Source organism: Melanostigma gelatinosum, assembly GCF_949748355.1.
Source record: "Melanostigma gelatinosum genome assembly, chromosome: 17".
Classification (NCBI taxonomy): Eukaryota; Metazoa; Chordata; class Actinopteri; order Perciformes; family Zoarcidae; genus Melanostigma; species Melanostigma gelatinosum.
In genome coordinates, this window is record NC_136650.1 from 8,161,001 (window position 1) to 8,181,962 (window position 20,962).

At 44.8% G+C, this 20,962-nt stretch overlaps 1 protein-coding gene across 1 annotated transcript in view; it reads right to left on the reverse strand.

The window, feature by feature from the left end:
* sdc2 (syndecan 2) overlaps positions 1-19,992 on the reverse strand; it is a 41,196-nt gene extending 21,204 nt beyond the window's left edge. Inside the window, exon 1 of the mRNA XM_079288610.1 lies at positions 19,549-19,992. Within this exon, the coding sequence (XP_079144736.1) occupies positions 19,549-19,608 (60 nt within the window). The 5' untranslated portion in view covers positions 19,609-19,992. The remainder of the gene's footprint in view (positions 1-19,548) is intronic.
* Between the last annotated feature and the right edge of the window lie 970 nt (positions 19,993-20,962).

Sequence of the window (20,962 nt, forward strand, 5' to 3'; positions counted from 1 at the left end):
AGATATGCATGTACATAGAAGTGCATCGTTTATATCTCAAAGACCTCAGAGTTTCTTTTAATACCACAGTAAAGGAAGCTAGAACTGCTTATTTTGCCAACCTAATCTCTTCTTCAAAGAAAAATCCCAAGATTCTGTTTGACACAATTAGAGGAATTGTTTCACCACCTGTCTCCACTGTACCATGCTATTCTGTTGACGATTGCAACAAATTCCTGATCTATTTTAATGATAAGGTAACAGGTATTAGGTCTGGCATTCGGCCTGGGATCTGTTCGGCTACTTGTAGCTCCTCGCAATCTCCTGCTGTTATGGGCTCTTTCCAGCCTATCAGCCTTCAAGACCTGATGGACTTAATTAACAAAACAAAGCCATCATCTTGCCCTCTGGATATAATTCCATCCTCTCTATTTAAGAACGTTCTGTTAACTATTGGCCCTGCAGTAACATCTATTGTCAATTCCTCATTGTCTACAGGAATTGTCCCTTCCTATTTCAAACATGCCACTATCCAGCCCACATTAAAGAAACCTAACTTAGATCCAGCTCTGCCCATGAACTACAGGCCCATATCAAAACTGCCTTTCCTGTCCAAACTTTTAGAGAAAGTGGTGGCCAAACAACTTACTGCTGCACTGGAGAGGCACAACATGTACGACAAGTTCCAGTCTGGGTTTCGTAAGCAACATTCTACTGAAACCGCTCTCCTGAGGGTTTCAAATGACATTCTCATGTGTGCTGATGCAGGTGACTGCTCTGTGTTAGTTCTTCTGGACCTAAGTTCTGCATTTGACACTGTAGACCATGACATCCTGATTAAGAGGCTACGTGATTGGGTGGGCATAACTGGCATAGCGTTAGACTGGTTTACATCTTACCTCAGTGACAGAAGTTTCAATGTCTCTGTGGGTGCTTTTGTGTCTGTTACCTCTCCACTGTCTTGTGGTGTACCGCAGGGCTCGGTTCTGGGGCCTCTGTTATTTTCCCTTTATCTGTTACCTTTGGGACCGATCATAAAAAGCTATAATGTGTCCTATCACTTATATGCAGACGACATCCAACTTCATCTGTCATTCAAACCCAGCGAGGCATTCACATTAACTAGGCTCCTGGACTGTGTCAATGCCATCAGAGACTGGAAGGCAGAAAACTGCCTGCAACTCAACGACTCTAAGACAGAGGTCCTAGTTATTGCTCCAGAGGAGTTTGTCCCCATGATCAGGCAGATTATTGGTCCTCTCTCCTCTGCTTCCCATTGCAACCTGCGCAATCTTGGGATTTTCTTTGATCGCTCCATGTCATTTGACCCTCATGTTAAGCAGCTGTCCAGGTCATGTTTCTTCCATCTAAGAAATATCAGTAAACTGAGATCTGTATTATCAACGCCTGAATTAGAAATGATCATACACACATTTATCTCTTCACGCATTGACTACTGCAACTCACTTTTCACATCACTCAGTGTATCTGCTCTTAACCGTCTGCAGGTCATCCAAAATGCTGCCGCCAGATTACTCACCAGGACAAACCGACGGTCTCACATCACCCCCGTACTCCGATCTCTCCACTGGCTCCCTGTAGCATCTCGGATACACTTCAAAATTCTCACCATCACTTACAGAGCACTTCACGGTCAGGCTCCGACTTATGTAGCTGATCTACTTCGCCCCTATTCACCCGCCCGCACTCTCAGGTCAAATGCTCTAGGTCTTCTGTCAGTCCCACGCACACGATTTAAGACCCGTGGTGACCGAGCCTTTGAGGCAGTGGCCCCGAGGCTCTGGAATGCTCTGCCTGCAACTCTACGCCTCGCAGATACTGTGGATACTTTTAAAAGCCAGCTAAAAACCCACCTGTTTAGGCTGGCGTTTGTGTAAAAGTAAACCCATGTCCTAGACCTGCTCTTAACATTTGTTTTACATTTTTATTTTATTTTTATTTTATTCTTTAACATTTTTTATTCACTCTGTGTATGTAATTTATTGACCCTAGGGTCACATTGTGTTTTTTATGCTTTTAAATGTCTGCTCTGTTAAGCACTTTGTGATAGTACTGTCTGTGAAAAGCGCTATATAAATAAAATTCATTCATTCATTCATTCATACATATGAGCTGCCACATGTTCCTGAACACACAAACTACAGACCGGGTTGCTTTGTCCTGTGCACTGACCCCAACGTCATACAGTGTGCACAAACACAACAAGCCACGCCCCCCTCAAACACACACACCTTGTACTTCTATCTTTGTGAGGACACTCTTTGACATGACGCATTCCCTAGCCCCTTACCTTAACCATCACACCTAAAAGCCTGACCCCAACCCTAAACCCTGACCTAAACCTAACCCTAACCTGAACCTTAAAACCAAAGCCTGAACCCTCAAACAGGCCTCTGAAGGTCCGTCTCAAAGTGAGGACCAACCAAAATGTCCTCGCTCTGAAGGTCTAGAACTCATTGGTGACCACAAAGATAGCCGTAAAAGTACACACACACACACACACGCACAGTTGCTCCATGAGGCTGTCAGTGTGTCAGTCAGTGCTCTGGAAAGGGATGAATGCAGTCTTTCAGGCCTCAGCAGGCCTTCAATATCAACTCATTCCTGCACTGACACAGGTGCTGCTGCTGGACGGGTCAATTGAAATGAATAGTTGTGTGAACATGCAAATATGGTAGATACATAATATATACATATACACACACACACACACACACGCACACACACAGTACAAGTATATCATAATCACCTGAGACACGGTGGGGTCAGTGAGTCCTGTGTTCTGCACCGCTGACTTTTGTCAACAAAGCACACACACACACACACACTCTACTGGAATGTGTGTTTGTTTGAACCCTATCACATCATAATTAGGCTTTGTGTACGTGTGTGCATTTGTTCCATGATGCCTGTGTGTGGATGCTTTGTACTTGAACACTTTGTTCTTGAACAGAACAGTTGTTCAAATGCTGGAGGTGTAAAAATGACATGCTGAAGAAATAAAGTATAAAATACAGCGTGGTGCCTCGTACCCAGTCTCCCATTAGCTGCTCTACCTCTGGCGTGCACGTCTAACATGAAGGGGGACTTTTAGAGTGTTTTGAACTCGGTGCCCTTAATCTTTGAAACAACGGCATGCACATAGTTTAAGGCTCCAGAGGAGGTCATAGTCATTAATCACTGATCATGCGCTCCAGACTAAGAGCTAAGCTAATCAACTTGTCTTAGAACAATCAAGGTGCCGAGTTCAATTCACTTTTAGCAGAGTGTAAATTAAATTGCACTTTGTTCCACACAAAATAGGCCAATTAGTCAATCACTTGTCTTCTTTTCAGTTCAATAAAGATAACCTTCAATGAAATTAGTTTTTGGTGTGGATGTCAGCGGTTCCTTGTCAGTCACACCTCACACAGTCTGGTTTTCTCTGTCACTTTGTCAATGCAAGGGCATGGTTTCCATCAGCTCTGCCCTTTTTAAAGTGTGTGTTCCACTGGTGTTATAAAAATCCCCAGGGCAAGGTGTGTGTGTGTGTGTGTATGTGGTCAGTATCATGTGACTGCATTTGCGCTCCTCTCATATACAGTGTGTGTGTGTGTTCGATGGATGAACTACATCACCGGTTTCAAACTTAATATAGCCTGTTGTGGTTTATTTCAATTTAAAGGGTAAGGGTAAGGCCGTATTTTCTGCAATGGAAACTTGTTTCCGGGAGACAACGGTGGAAACTTAAGTGAGAGTTGTAGAGGGGAGCCGGAGTTGTCACAGTTTGTTGTGTCGGAGCACAGAACGCGTAGCTTCGTGTCATCTGAATATTTAGATAAATCAAAGACGTAGATGTGACGCCAGATTCCAGAACGAGACTTCTCGGAGATGGAAAACACAATAACGAACAGACGTGAAACGTCACAGTATTTCCCTGTAGGGTCCTTTCTATAATGTTACCAGACACTTATTGTAAGTCAATGGTTCAAACAAGCACTTTTAATGGATGGACGTTGACGATTACGTCGCACCCTGTTTAGCTGTAACCGTCTGCAGCGTTCTCCCTTAATACTGGACCAATATTTTTAAAAATCTGTCCCCATTACTCACTAAGGTACAAAGACATGAGAAAATAAGGATGAAAAACACCGTAGTCACCCTTTAACCAAAAACTCTTTGCCCGTTTTAAAATGTACCTCATGTATTTCAGATGACATGAATAGATGGTTGGATTATGAACGCGTAACTGGAAGAGTGGAAACACGGATAACCAAACCGTATTTCCATGCCTGTTAATACGTGTAGCTATTTATGCCCTTATCGGCGTACAGGAAAAAATAAATAAAAAAAGATGATGTGCCACATTCCTCCAGGTTCCATCCAGGACGACAATCTCTCACTGCTGCCAGCTCTGACAAATAGGCCTTTATCACCTGGGATGAAAGCCAGATGGGAGGGAGAGAGGGAGAGAGAGAAGCACATGGGGCAGAGGCATGCAAGGCGTGGGGGGGAGTAAGAGGGAGGAGAGCGATGGTGCCGCTTTGTTGGCTGATCTGGTTCAATCCTTGCGGTGCAGCGATTGAATTGCCATCCAAGCCTTTTCCTTAAGAGGATTGATTCGGACTCAAGGGAGTCAGCAGGCCACAGGACTAGAGTGTGAGGGGAGGAGGGAGGAGAAAGGATAGGTGCAGAAAGAAAGTGCAAGATAGAGGAATTGAAAAAGAATAAATAAGAACCATAATGGTAAAAATAAAAAAGAAGCAAATGGTCAAGGGTAAATCCTGCTCTCAGTCGAGGCAAACATGGCATCACCTCTAGAGCAGGGATAATGTGTTTTCTATTTAGAGAGCGGCGAGAAAGGTTGATGTTAGAAGTCACACACATAACTGTCAGAAAGAGACGGACCGTGAAAGAGAGGGGAGAGTGACGACTTAAGGAAGGGATAAACAGAAGGAACGGTGGGGGGGGGGGGCATTGGAAGAAGGAGATGACAGGAGAGCAGCGGCAGGTGGTGATCTCTGATCCCATCATCCAGGGCTAATCCTGACCAGCAGTTAGCATGTGTGGCGGTGCACAATGCACACGTGTGTTGTTGTTTTCGTTGTTGGCTTGACAATCACTGACGCATCAGGTCTGTCAAGACAACCTGCAGCCAGATTTGAGGGAAAAGGTGAGGGTGACATCTGTGTGAACGCTGTTCTGGGTTCATTTAAAAAGGGGACATATATTGTGCACGTACATTTTGGTGTCCGGAGTGCCCACCAAGCCAAAAACTGGGAAATATGACAACCCAGTTATTATTTTTTAATGGTAAAAAAAAACCATGTGATTTTGCTCCCCGTCCTATGTCACAGATTCGGGAGGGGGTCTTAAAGAGACAGGAGCTGAAACGAAGCGTTTTTTGAACATATACGCATTAAAAACCTGAACTTCAAGTTCGAACCTGAAAATGAGCACGATATGGCTCCTTTAAAAAGTACATGAAATCACATGCCTGCAGAAAGCATCCGGAAGGTTGAACATCCTTCACGATACCTCTGTGAGACAAATTGGCAATTCAGCTCTCCTAATACTGTGAAACTTGACAAAAGTTTGGCGGTTCTTCTTGTACAGTATACATTATTTATTACGTTATAACAAGCCATTTGTCACTTCGTGCTACTTTATTTCCCCTCCTGCTGTGTCTGTCGGCTCTCCATCTCTCACCCCCCTCCCTCCCTCACTCACAGAGCAACAGACTTCTGACAGCTTGTCAGATGAAACGAAGTACGTCTCGGCTTTTCGTCCGCAAAATAAGAAAAACCTCGGGTGTAAACTTTGTCTTTGAGAAGCAGCAGATTCAGTGCGACTGGGGCGAGTCGAGAGCGAGCGAGAGACTTGGCAGCCCTCGGTACGAGTCCAGAGTGCCGTCACCTTCAGCCCAGTATGCACCGAGGTATTAATAGTCAGCTAGCCAGTTTGTCTGGACCACAATGTGGTGGTGTCACAAAATAGAGTACTGAGACTGATTCAGAAGCACACTGGTGACATGTGAGTGGCCACACTGTTCTGTTCATATTTATCAGTCAAAATATTTAAATGATGTATATTTTTTCCTGTTATACTATGATTACGACAAAACAAACACTGCTGAGTGAAACCGGAACTTGCCGGTTCTGTTACAGAAGTAAAAACACCTCAAACCAAATCATATTGACCTTTGTAATAATGTAAATAACATAACCCGAGCATAGCAATGTGTGTATTAATGAGTTACTTCCTGCCATCGGGGCATTTAGTTTGAAGAGGGCTTCATCATCTGGCTCTAATCCAGTCTGGGCCACCATGTCCCATGATAATGTTAGATGACTGCAGTTACAGACGGAGAAGTGCAGGTCGTTATACGTGTCATGCATGTTAAGACTCAAAAATGTCCCAAAACACTGTAATTCCCATTTATTAAAACCAGAGACAAAATGTCAACCACTGACAGCTGAATTAGAGACACAAATTTACAAAACATAAAAACATCACTGGTATTCTGGAGGCTGTCCAGACCGCAAAGAAATGACCCCAGAGGTCTTTTGTACAAGCAGCTAATGGTCTATTTTTCTCTAAACTGAACCATGTTGTAATAAATGAACATCACGTTGCGATGAAGAAGACTTGAAACTAGAGATTGAGACCATAAACTCGTGTTTACAATGTTTACTGAGGTAATAAATCAAGAGAGAAGTAGAGTCATTTTCTCATAGACTTCTTTTGGCAACCGGAGGAGTCGCCCCCTGCTGGTCAGGAGAGAGAATGCAAGTTTTAAGACACTTCCGCATCGGCTTCACTCGGCAGAACCGGAGGTGGCAGCCTGATTACATCCCATATTTACGACCATGTTAGAGGCGCTGATCTCTAGTGGCAGTAGTAGTAATGACAGGAGCAAAGGAAGGAGTCCGTTGACGTCGTGTATAAACCGCAACCAACATCTTTTCCTGAACCTAACAAAGTCCTTTTGTCGCCTAAACATTACCAAAGTGCTACCGTTTAACCACGTGTTTAAAACCGCCACCGAGGATGTGTTGATCTCTGGCCACCGGTAGGGGTCTCCCGTGGGTTGTATTAGAGAGTGAGAAACAAACGACCTTCGTGGCAGCATGGGTAGAAGGACTTTTTGGTGTTGTGTACAGTGCTATCATTAAAAGCCAGGAGCTGCCTTGAGTTCATTTTCAAGTGGGCACGACAGACAACAGATTCTTTATCAAAGCTGCCGGTGCAGAGGAGAAACAGGCTCCGAGTGCTGCTGTTGGGGGGGGGGTTGTAATGCCTCGACACATGCTAGAGGTGCCAAACGTTGCTATGGCCCCAAAATAGTTCCCTCTATGATTCTGAAAACTACACGCATGCAGACCTTATGACTCGAGCGATGTTTAACTTATTTCAGGGTCTCCTCAAACATTTTAGCCTTTAGAAATGTAGCCTCCGACAGCTTTAACATGAGAGCAAGGGGGCATATAATTGAGCGTTTCCAAGGCAGGACATCTCTCTACAAAGATGGGCAAGTTGAAAATCATGAAAAGAAAAAAGCTCTCAGTGTGCTCCAGTGTGAACAGTGACTAGATACAACGTGGGCTCAGCATGACTCATGTAATTGCACATTAATGACGTCTAATTATGTGTGCATGAGTGTAGCTGACTGCCAGACTCAGTGTAGGGTCCACTCAACCACACAGGTTCTTTAACTCTGGACTCCAACCTAAAATATCTTCAAAAGCAGACAAAGGAATTCATGTCAACGCAATGTTTTCTTGGCAATATTATCGGAGTGTAGGTTACATTCCTGCAGCGAGTTTTAAGTAGCGTCGGGCCCACCAACGTAGAACTTAGGAGCCAAACACTGCAGCCGACTATTGCAGAAATAATGTGCAGCCACACATCTGTTGAACCTTGTAAAACCATGATGAGCTTCACAAATATGTAGTCACTGACTTTTAGCTAAAGCACTAATGGTGCAGTCACACTAATGTTCGGAGAAGAACTTCAGATTTCAGGCACAGAGTGGGAAAAGCAACAATCCACACACACGCACACACTCACACACACCACTTTTCGACAGCAACACCGTTACCTGTGTGGATTAACACGGCGTTGAAAAGAGTCACCTGGCGTTCAGCTGGCAGATGCAAACACACACACACACACACACTGTTCCTTTAATGCAGTCAATAGCAGTTTGACTCGCTGGTTGCGGTGGGAGCAGACGCGGCTTTCAAGTAGAGCCCAAACGATTAGCTGATTAATCCATTTGTCGTTCCACGGGAAAAATTAATTGCAACATACATCATGAAAATTGGACTTTTGACCAGAAAGAAAAAGAAACAACAAGAAATCGGAAGCCGTCACTCTAATTAATTGTTTGAAATACACATCACATTTCTCAGCTAGTCAGAAAAATATAATTGGCAGATTGATCCCAAAAAATAAATAGTTGTGAGTTTCAGTTCACTCAAAAAGTACAACTCCAATGTTGACCAGTTACAGATTACGGTGTAATTCTTCAAACGCACAAACTGCAGAAATCGAGGCAAAACTTTGGCACTTCCTTTAGCTCATTAAGCCGCCATGTCATCAGTGTGAAATAACAAATGTGATTGTGTTTGGAGGATACAAGCTGGCCTTAAGGGCCTCTCACACAAGACGCAGTTTGCGCTGCCACAACAGGCCGACAGTCACACCAAATGTCACTTCATGGCCCATTAACACCAAGCGACTGCACAACGACTCGCGTTGTTTGTTCTCTCACGGCTGGGTTGTTCCGCTTTGGATCACCAGTTTACGCCACCGTCGTGTTATTGGCATTTTTTTTCCGCCGCGACGCCCGATTTGCTGTAAAGAGGAGACGCTGATCACACAAAGAGGGAGCCGCTGCAGTCTGTGTGCTGGTGATGTTTGACAGAAACACCACAGCCCACGTCCGCTCGGGTCCTGTGCTTGTTGAAAACGAAGAAAAAGAAAAAGAAAGGGGCTACCATGTTTCACATATGCAGGCCAGCTGCTTGGTGCTGAATGCATTCTTCTGCATATCATCCAAATAACAGAGAGCCCACAAGTACCGCTCAGAAATATGAGTGAACAGCTCACGTTCACCCTCTCCCTACTTTAAGGATGAAATGTAATGTCGCACTGCAAAAACCATCTTCTTGGGGATATTTTGTGTGACTTCTTTTTTTGTGTGTGTGTTTTAGCCTCTGGCTCATACTTGATGGGGCGAAATTCTTATTTATGTTCCACCCAATGTAAATAATTGACTTCTGGCAACCAAAATAGGCCCAGCGCTTCAACCACAGCGAGGCTGCGTTTTCAATCTTTAATGACTTTGTGGAAGAATAAGCCGTGACTCTGAAAGAGCGCCAATTAGTCCAGACAGAAAACAACACATTCAACTGAGATCACAGGTAATTAGCACGAGCCAATCTCTCACAGAAGAGACTTTTCTTTTTGCGCTCCGATGCAGGACAGATATCCCGAACTAAAACTCCTGCTGCTCAAAGTGGCTTTTAATGCGTCTGCCAAACCCCATGCTCCCTTTGCTCACTACATCGCCTTTCCCCAATTCTTTCCCCCGTGCTGTAATTCTGAAAGAATGTGTGGTTTCTGCAGAGTACAGTCTGGCTTTCCTGAAAAGGTCCTGAAACAACAGACGGTGCTGCCCGACTGGCGCTCCACCCTGTGCTCAAGGTTTTTTTTTTATACTTTACAACCTCCTTAACTAATAGGCTGAGCATGCCGGGGTCTCAGGAGAGACATCGTGAGTGGTGGTTAGAAAAGAAAAAACTAATCTGAACATATGTTATGAGACAGCTTTTTTCTTTTTAAAACAAAAGGAAAGACGACGCGACGAGCTGCACTCGATGGTGTGCGCGTGAAGCTGATCTCTCCAGTGAGAACAGACAGAGATGTGTGCTGTGAAAGCTAAGAAGCTAAAGAGGTTGCGGTGGCTCATCCCACACTAAAGAGGAGACGCTGTCAAAAAAAAACCCCACCAGGCAACAGATGTTTGCAGAAGCTCTTTGCACTACAGGTCTAACAAAACGTGTCTCTTGTAGTCACCGAGTGACACGTAGCGAAGCGTGACCACACGAAACAAGAAGCAGAGGCTGCAACAGTAAGAAGTCATCTTCAAAAACAAAAAGGCGTCTTCAACAGACTGTGTGTCGACGCAGAAAACGCGCCGCTAGCTCCGTCTGCCGCAACGCACATGTGGCGAGGTGGGTGGGGTTCATTAGATGCTCACTGTAAAAGCAGGATGCCACGATGTCACTGTAAAAAAAAGTTTGAGTCTCTAAAGCGGGAGAGAGCTGACGTAACCAGTTACAGAATACCTGTAAATATCGGAACAGCAATTTAAGAGTCTACTTCCAAAATGTCGGGAGGACTCGTAAAACAACGATTTACAACAACGAAAAGTCTTAAAACGGTTGGATAAACACATTTAATTTCCTATATCTTTCACAATAAAAGCCCCCCGTTATTTTTGCTGCCTGCTCTTCTTCCCTGCAGTATCAGTAGACGTTATTATTAATGTATGGACGTTAACAAAGCTCCACAACAAAAGCCCCCCGGGATTTAGTTATTTAAAAACTTTTATTGTGAAGCAGCCTAATCAGGAAATGTTGGGTTTCCTTCAGCGACAATTTAACTCCCAACACATCTGGAAGCGAGACGGTGGAATAAAGCAGACTAGAATCTAGAATCTACAAAAGTACTGAGAGCGGAACACACTACGTCTTTCTCTCGGGTGTGACACAACTCGGCGTGCCTAAACCGGGAATGCAAAAGACCCATTACGGTTTGTTCATGATAAACTTAAAAGAGTGCCTTGAAGCTTTCCACGATGTTAACCGAGCAGCACTACCGGCAGTGGCGGCTGGTCAATAGAGGGCCATGGGGCATGGCCCCACCATGAGCCACACAAAAATAATAATAATAATAATAATTACAATAATCATAAATTATACAAATTGTCAATATTTGTGTTTTTGAACTATGGAATGTACCCAGTAATGTGTGTAAAATATGATATCTGCGTAAAATATATGCTTTTCCTGCTCGTCCTCTCTGCCTGTGTGCTCGTCTGCTCGTCTGCTCGTGCTCTCAGTCTGTGTGAGGAGACTCCTGGCCAGAGAAGGATATCCTTTCGGAGCCCGGAGGACAGCGGCCACTCCACCCAATCACTTGGTTAAACAAATGATCATCACCGCAGTAATCAAGCTCGGCACCCGGCCTGCCTGCTTCCATTATACCGTGAAAACCGGTTTACGCATAGCATGGAAAACGGATGATGAGTGAAGCTATGACCTTGGCTGATGTCGCTGTCAAAAGGGCTTCGACTATTTTTCGAGGGGGAAATAAGACAGTTATAACCAGAAAAGGGTGAAAGTAGGGAGAGGGGGAGAGAGAGAGAGAGAGAGCGAGAGCGAGAGCGAGAGAGAGAGAAAAATGGTTAATGTCCTCGCATTTCCATACTGGGTTCAAAACTTTGGGGTGTATTCTGTTTCAAATGTCCAAACCCCGAGCACAATAAAGCCTGCACACGCAAAGACAGTTAAAGGGTCAAGCATGTACCATGACCCGTTCTCTCTTGTTTGGAGACCCCTCCCTGTAATTTTCCACCCCGTCTGGCGGGACCCGCCCCGTAAGGAGGGGAGCCGGCAGCGAGCGTGTCAGCGGTATTTGCATTTAAAATCAACATGGATTCCATCTGACACGCTTTCTCGGGTCTAAAGCCTCTCTGGGCTGAATAATAAACCCAATCCCTCGGCGTAATGGAGGGCCGACTGCCCCGGCAGCCGAATACAGCATCGTGCTCCCGCTGAAAGGGTTTATACGGCCGCAGTGGAGATCACAGATGGCTGTTAACAGAGTGCATTAGTAAAGATTAACTCGCCTGGTAGAGTCACATTAGTGCCTCTGATCACGTTAACAACCACGGCAGAGAGACTGTGAGCGGTACGGTAGGCCATGCAGTTTGACCCCGGGGCTGCACAGTTAAGTGTGTGCGTGTGTCAAATCTACTGCAAGAAATATCAAAATGTCATAAAATATAGAATATCCAACGGAGTTGCAAACAGCTGTCCAGATGCTGGAAAGATGCCAACTGCGCAGAGAAGTAATGTTACTCTTAAAGGGCCGGCGCGTAGTATTTTGGTAGTGTATTTTCTATTAGCAGAAATAGAATAAAATATTTATCAATATGTTTTCATGAGTGTAGAATCTTAGTTTTAGCTCTCATCATTTCATTTTATCATTGTAACTATGAAGTGAGCGAAGGGGTATTGAGTTGGTTGCAATATGCACCAAATCACACACACTGTCCCTTTAAAAAGGGGTATAATGATGTTTTATACCATTAAGTCACACATGTTGTACATTATTCATTTCCCATTCCCTTAGGACAACTGGGGCTGGAAGAATTAACGAACTAACCAATGGATAGACAATTAATTGGCAACTTTTTCCCCCTTTTTTGTGCAAAAATACCAAATATGTGACGTTTTCAACTTGTCAAATTTGAATATTTTCTGTTTTGTGTCTTTTTATAGGATAGTTAACGGAACATTTTGGAGTTTTGGACTGTTGGTTAGGCAAGCAAGACTTTTGAAAGAAGCTATGTTCACAATCCAACTGCAGATCATTTTGGAGAAAAAAATTTAAAGATTCATCGACATGAGAAATCACACCTGTTTGTTTTTCAGATTAGAGACTGTAAATTAGTCTCAGACTCGGCGTGAAAAGGCCCTCAGTCTGATCCTCAGTCGCTAATGAAACTCCCCTCCAAGTATTTTCTTTAATTTAGTGCCGAGCAATGTCCCTTTATATATGTATTTGCCCCCTCTTTCACCACTTAGCTCATTCAGTCTAACAGAGTGAGTCACTGTCTGGACCGGTTCTGCTGATGTGGTCACAGTTTAGACTTTCAAACATCGGACGTCTGCCACTGCAGCACTTTGGAACATCTGCACGGATCCAGCGGTTCTCGACATCTCGGTTCCTCCAAATCAAAACAGGGAAATGAAGCAAACCGTCGCCTTTGAAATTAATCTGGGATTCAAAAACTAGGACAAACAGAAGTACCGCTGAAGACTCAAATTAGGGCTGGGCGATATGGCCTAAAAAAAAAATCTCCGATTTTTTTACAAAAAATCCGATTCACGATTTAAATCGATTTTTTTCCCCCAAAATTTTTTGCAGATGACAGAAGCTGTTGAAAACAATTTTTTCTTTTATTTTGTGATGATTTTCCCAAGTAGGTTGATAAAAATAAAGTGCAAACAAAACCTGAACATTGTAGAAAGGTGCCTGTAGTATACAAAAAGTATTTGGTCACTCTTTTGTTTGCCTGAATCATTTAAATATAAAATTAAATTAAACATAACATTAAATGGCATTAAATAGTAGCCTTCCATTGTAAACAACTGTGCAAATGTAACTTTTTACAGTAAGCTTTTCTAACTGAATACACTGATACAAACACAGCATGAAATAAAATGTATATGACCCTTTAACATTCACATTTTCAAAAGTGCAACATCTGATCTAACATCAACATAACATATTTTGCACAGTAAATAAGTGCATGTAAACAAAATCAAGTGCATTCACAACATAACCAACAGTATTAAACAGTAGTGCATGTTTTTTCTAAATATTTTTTGCCAGGAAGACAAGCCTGTCTACTACCTCTGGCTTCAGGCATGCACGGTGGCATGTAACAATGCCCCCCCCACACACTGAAAAGCCTCTCAGAGGGGGCACTTGTAGCTGGCACAGAGAGGTATTTCTTTGCTAAAGTACTTAGCCTTGGAAAGTTAAGTTGGTGACGCTTCCACCAGTCAAGTGGATCGGTGTCTGGGTCAACCTGCTGGACCACAGGTCAGTTGTTGCGGAGTAGAATGACATCCCCTCCAGCTCCGCAGAGATCCTTTGGCGTGTACTATTGTACAGCCGAGGCAAGGCAACGTCAGAAAAATGTTTACGGCTTGGTAGCACGTACCTGGGGTCCAAAGCTTTGAGACGGTGAATAAACCCCGGCTTTTCCACGGTGTATATGGGCACCATATCTTTTGCGATATACATCGCGACTGCATCCGTGATGGCTTTCCACCGGGCACTCTTCTTCTCATGCGGAGTACAGTTGGTGAATGTCTCCAAAATGCTGGGTTGTTGTTGTGAGGTGGCGGCGGCGGCGGCCAGCAGTGAAGCTGCTGGCCGCCATTGTTTTAGTTTGTAAACAATGCGCGCGCACTCTACTACGGGAACGCAACGGGGGGGAGGGGTGGGGGCGATTTTCTCGATTTTCAATAAAACACATCGCCTTAAAGCACACATTCGAATTAATCGATTAAATCGATTTATCGCCCAGCCCTAACTCAAATGTTTGTTTTTGCCAAAGAGTGTTGGAGACGGATGCACATTTTTTTTCCTAAGCATTGGATGAACCGGCTTGTTATGAAAATGACTTATGACTTAATGGTTATGTGCTGCTCAAAAGGAAATGATTAAAAGCTGGAAGTCTCCCGAGACTACCCACGTGGAGACAGGGACGGAAACACATCTACCTCCTCTTCTTTTGTGATGCATTACAATGACGAACACATCGCGATAATGAATATTCATGAGCGCTCCGTTGTAGCCTTTAAAGGCGCTGCTTTTCCCTAAGTGTGGGGAGCTCACTAATGAATTCTCCTCTCCAGCTCATCAGCTTCCCCAAATACCCTCTGGAGTCCCAGAGTTTCCCCATGAAAACAGCTCTGGATTAAGTGAGTGCACGCAGTGTAATTTGCGGGTTGGCGATACACCCCGCACAGAGAGCATGATTTACACGCTCAAAGCTCATTTGGCGCCGTTTTTTGATTGGAGATGGGGGAGTGAAATAATGGAAACACCAGACGTCAGAAGTACATTCGCCAGTGCAGATATCAATTTGGCGCCTTTTTAGAGACGATAAAGTGCGCTCGTAAATACGGGGGTTGAGAGCGCAGATGTGTTAAATGTGCCGTGCCGGGTTTTTTTTTTTTCCACAGCAATCTTGGGAGTCGGATGGGGGAAAAAAACGAAGACGCCATGGCTTCAAATGTCTGCCGTTTGTTTGGGGCGACGGCATACAGATGGAACACATTTGGTCTCAAGATCGATGTCTTCTCAGCAGAACAAAGTCAACCCAGAAAAAGTTCCACATGCAGCTTTTAAATTTCACCTCACTTCTTTGACGAACAAAACCTGAGACAACTCATGCTAACGATAGCTTTAATAGACTTTTCTCAATTGGAGCAAAAGGGCAAGCTGTGTCATGTCAGAATTCCAGCTGTACGGTGAAAGTTAGAGAGGAAACTCTGGTTATGAAACAGTCTCAATTATAATACCGATGCCTCAATATGACCTCCATAAGTAAAACCAGACCATGAGCGAGAATGCTGGCCGTTCATCGTTATTCTTAATGCTTGTCGTCGCTACCACCGGTCCCCACTGGGGGTCAACACGCTGACACCACGCTGCTGGAGGCCCAGGCCACATTACTGGGCCCGTTGGAGGGAGGGGGGGGGCACGGGGAGAACCAGAACCAGGACTTTCGCTGAGCAGACGGTCAGACCAGGTTTTCTAAAAGTGAAACATTTGCGTCTCAAACTTTGGTCAGGCTAAAACAAGAAATCCAAAATATCCCAGCTTCTTTTCTTTCTAAATCAAATTAGGCAGACTCCAATAACTGTTACACACTGTTGCCGAAGCAGACTCGCAGTCACATGCCACTGGCACTCTTTTTACCACATGGGCTTGTTTCATTTCATCTCGCTGCCAAGTTAGACACTTCTCACACCTCACGCAGCAAAGCTCCAGACAGGTCCTGTCTGAACACCATATGGGAGGCCAGGTTCACACATCCCCCCCCCCCCCAGGCCATTAAAAAAAAGAGAGAGGAAGAAAGGAAGAAAACAGACGCATCCGATGCACATCCTAACGGAGGGGAAAGGGTAAAAAAAAGGGGGGGGTGTATCTTGTGCGGGTGGAAAAAAAAAAGAAGAAAAATATACTTTTTCCCCTTCATTTATTCCAGATGCCTGAGAGGGAAATATAATGCAACTGTTCTCAGTCAGATCCAAGACACTGTGGTAATGACAGGCCGGCATCATGACAACGCTGGCAGAGAGGAGCAGAGGAAGGACAACACGGGAGAGTGTTTATCCAATTGTGTGTGTGTGTGTGTGTGCACGGTGACACAAAACAGGAGTTAATGAGTGGACACAGATGGATTCAGGGAGGAGGGTTGGTGGTGGTTGCTGTTGTGCTTTCAGCGGTCCAGCAGCCTCTCTGCCTTCTGTAGAGTCCATTAGCGATTACATAATGCTTGGCAGCCAGGGATCGGGTGAATGCACCCCCCACCCGAAGGGTCGGACACCAGCAAGGAGGCATAGGTTGCTCAGGGTTCCTGTGTATGTGCGAAAAATAAAAAAAGAAAGCTTTTTCACTCGCAGCCGGACAAAAAACAGTCCGTCTCCGGTTTGAGGAATTCTAGGTTAATGCAAAAGCAAAGAGCGTCATTAAAAATACAGCAGGCGAAGCAGCAGTCGCGGCACGGCATCTGGCCTCCTCCGTGTGGCCTCGCGTCCTCTCGTTCCTCCGCTCCGTCGTCACCCTCGACTTGCATTACTTTCTCTATTCGGTCGTTGGTATCCTTGCGTGTTATTCCTCGCCACACGTCTCCCTTGCATATTTCCTCCTCTCAAACACAGAACGGCGGTGAAGAGGGTAAATATTTTTTTTGTCCGCCCACTGCGGACAGACATTTTTTACTTATTCATCGTGAAGTACATCGGCGATGAAGTGAGCCTTTATCGCCGGTGGAATGAAGAGGACATTTGCAATGAACACCTCATTCAAGAGCCTTGTGCTGTGAAACAAACAGTGAGGGGTTGCATTCAGCTCGGTAGCCTTAAAGAGGCCCAGGAGCATTTGTTTTGTAAGAGGGAAAAAAAAAAACATGCTTTTAGGATTCATATAGCCTTCAGATCATCAATCAATGCAAAATGAAATAGCAGTGCGAGTTATTTGTTCTTGTTGAATGTCGGAGTGAATGACGGGTGTAGATGTACTCGAATGAGCCTGAAGTTGAGAGGAAGGTCAGCCTGTGCTGTTCATTTCATTACCACCAAACCAGCAGAAAACTACCATTCAAGCCAGAAAATGAACCTGGAATACTGCCGTGGGACCGAGATAATGCATCTTTCACAACACAAGGCCTCGTGCACCCCCCCCCCCCCCACTCCCCTCCCTCAAAAGGCTTCAAGTTGAAGTCTTGTTGCTGCCGTGGCCTTTTCACCCTTGAAACATTATACGCGATTTTCTCAGGCTTGGCGTGTCCGTTCCTTTTTGTCCATTTGAGGTTGGTTTATCAGAGCGGTCCGACCTCACTCGCCCTTTTGAGAAAAGACGGAGACAGCTTTCGCCCCGCATCATCCTCACGGATGGGGTCGGTCCATAACAGACGGCCAGGAGGAAAAGAAATAAACAGACGTGTGAAATCTTTCGTTGGCTGTTGCCTCCAGAATCCCTTGAGCTTTCGTGTAATTTGGAGTCTGTTTCTCCTCCATCCCCCCCCTCCCCTCTTCCGCCACACTTTCCCAAACAACCAAGTCCTCCACTTGAAGCGATTTCTTTTCGCGGTTTCCAGACGGTTTCCAGACGGTTTCCAGACAAAAGCACAACTGTTTCATACGACCATATGGGGTTAGGTGACATAAAAAAAATAATCGCTATCTCGATAATGAATTATTAGTTCTCCAAAGCCAGCAGCAGCGGGGTCTTTATCCGAGGGTTGTTCTATACCCCTGTGATATGGACGGCGTAATTAACAACACAGACACATGTGCCTGAAGCAGGTTATCAACCACTTGTCAACACCAGTGCCAATATTGATAATCAATGTGCCGCGTCAGGTTCCAGTGAGGCCTTCAGGGGACACCGATAACAAGGAGAGGTAGATATTGATCAGGTTAAAGTGTGTGTGTGTGTGTAAATCATCTAGAATCTAGATGATGATGGTCAATCATGCCATATTCTTGTCATGGATTATCTCATATTTTGCCAGAATTCTGTGGGATATTGAACTCTGTGTGACCAGGAAAACATCACCCTGTACATTGTGCTGCAATCCAATGTATTGCAATAACTGCTACCTCTTTCACTTGTTGATACTGTGACGTAAGAAGTAATGTACCCATCCCATTTTACAGTCACCCTGTATCCTCGGGCCACTGCATGCACACAATTAGGCGACAGTTCAATGAAGAACTGAATTGTTGCGCATGCAATCACAGCCCCTGGTGTGAAAAAAAAAAAAAAAAGATCACAGACAACATGATGGTGACCTCGTGCAAAACAATGAGTCATTAACAAACAACAGTGTCTGAATCAGCTAATCAGGGGAGAGGAGGAGGAGGCACCGCGCCAAGCTGACAAGTCACAGCCCACAGAGAGCCAACAGGAGGGGACAATAATGACAGGGGCCAAAGCACCGAAGTGCCAAAATCTGTCATTCCAACAGCCCCGGGCCAATTTTGCAGGGTGATGCACACACGGCTAGGAGGCACACCGCTGACAAGGACTTGAAACTGAATCAAGGAAAAAACCATCAATATGTTTGTTTAAACCTAGGCTAAGGATAAAAAGGGGGGAAAGGAAAATTGAGAATAAAAGTTGAGGGATTGCCATGTTCATTTTAAATGTCACAAAAGAAGAAACCTAAAGTTTTAAGCTGGATGGATTCAATATTGTTGACATCTCCTCAACGATGCATGTATTTCAGTGAGCATGGACCCTGTTCACAGCTGTCATAGGAATCATAACAACAAATCACTGCATTACAGCTGTAATGCTCATATAGAGGCGCCCCGTGTTTCCTGATGATTAACTTTCATGCCGGATGTCATAGATTCTTTAAATTTAAAATATTTCCATTATGTCCTCAAATGTGTCTTTACTGGCTACGTCACTGCTTCGAAAGACATGTTTAACTAGCTCGTTGAATAAACTTCACCCACAAACGGTCCCTTTAAAGCGTTGCTTCCATGCTCAACACCGACAGCCGAGCCGTGAGAGAGAGAGCACGTTGACCTCCACGCGCTCCACTCCAGCTCGTGAGTATCTAACGTGATTTCCAGAAAAGTGGCTATACGTCTCGTGCAAAGTGGCAGCAATAAGTCTGCTAGCTCGCCTGAGCAGACTCACCGGGCAAACCGCCCGACTTCTCGGCTCACTAAAAAGCGCAACGTTTCTCATTTATTTATCACATCATATTGTGTTCCGAACAACACGGAGGGGTGGGGGGGGGGGGGGACACGGCAAATGCTCAGAGTTGTTTTTTACTTAAACAAAACAACAACAAACAAAAAAGCAGCGAGTGGTCCGTACGGGGACCTAGGTTGCCTTCCACCCCCCAACACCACACACACACACACACACACACACACACACACACACACACACACACACACACACAGCTATTTACCCCCGTTTTATAAGTTCGCTTTCCAAAAAACTTACCCTTTCCCTGGAGAGGAAGACGGTCACCCCGAGGGTCAAAATTATCCAAATGTTCCTCATTATTCCTCTTTGTTAGTTAAAGACGCGTTGTTGCGAGCAAAAGGTTAACGTTCCCCCTCCTCTTCGTCTGCTTCTCTCTCCCTCTCTCGCTTTCCTTGCACCCTTCGCTCCAACTCCTGCCCCTTCTCTCTCTCTCAGGAGTGGGATCCCACCGGATACGTGTTGCGTTCTAGTTATTCCTCCCCCCTTCTCTCTCTCTCTCTCTCTCTGTCTCTCTCTCTCTCTCTCTCTCTCTCTCTCTCTCTCGCGCTCTCTCTCTCCAGGCACTTCTTTTTTTCCTGTGTAAATCTGACACACAAAAAAATTGTATACAAATAAAGCACGGTTCCCCCACCCGCGCGCACCTTATTGTGTCAGCGAAAACCCGCACGAGACACCTAGCTCGCTCTCCTCTAGCTCTCTCTCCCTCTGCGCTCACTTTGAAATAACGAGGACAAAGCGCTATAACGCACGAGCACGACTGACGCTCTGGCGAGTGCGTGCGTGCGCTCTTTTCGGCCATGTCACCGCGAGACAGAGAGAGAACTTGCGACAAAGTAGCCCCCCCCCCAAAAAAGGAAGTCAATAATTAAACAGGAATCACAAACAACCAATTATGTTGCGTGTAAGTCCTCATAGATATTAATTATTGTATTTAGTTGCTACTGGGAGAGGTCGGATAACAGACTAATTGGGACGTTTATCTCCACGTTTAGATAACGATCATTAATTGCACCCCTTCTAATGAGGACTCCACACTTCCACAAAGTCAGCGCACTAAATTACAATCAATCACGTGTTTATTATGCAGCGACGGTGTTGTGAACGCATCTGAATAGTCGTGCATTGCTGCTGTATCGCGGCACGTCGTGAAATCAATGCGCCGGTCTTTATGCGTGCGATGAATTAAAAAAAAAAAAAAAAAAAGCATACGACATCCTGTTAACGATACACTACACGAGCGAGATGGAGTTTAACACTGAAAAGAGTTACATCAGTTTTATGACTAGTCCCACTGAGTTCAGCTATTTGTGGACAAAGTCTCCCCCTGCTGGTGTAGATCAATACCTTCCCCACCCAATAATCTACAAAATATCACATGTGTTTTCATTTTATTGCAAAAAAAATCTATTTGTTTCTGCAAACTTGCTTCAAGCTTCATACTCTGAGCATACTGTGAGCATGCAGGATTAGTTTTTACCCTGATGACTGTACAGAATCATGGGCTTGATGTTGAAGGGTTTTTTTCAGTAAATGATTAACTGGTTCTATAAAACCTTTCACTAGCAGTCTCACTGAATCGCTTCAAAGGAACCGACAGGTCAGAAGTTAAATGTCCTCTCTCTGAAGAATCCTGTTTGCTGTATGAAGCTCT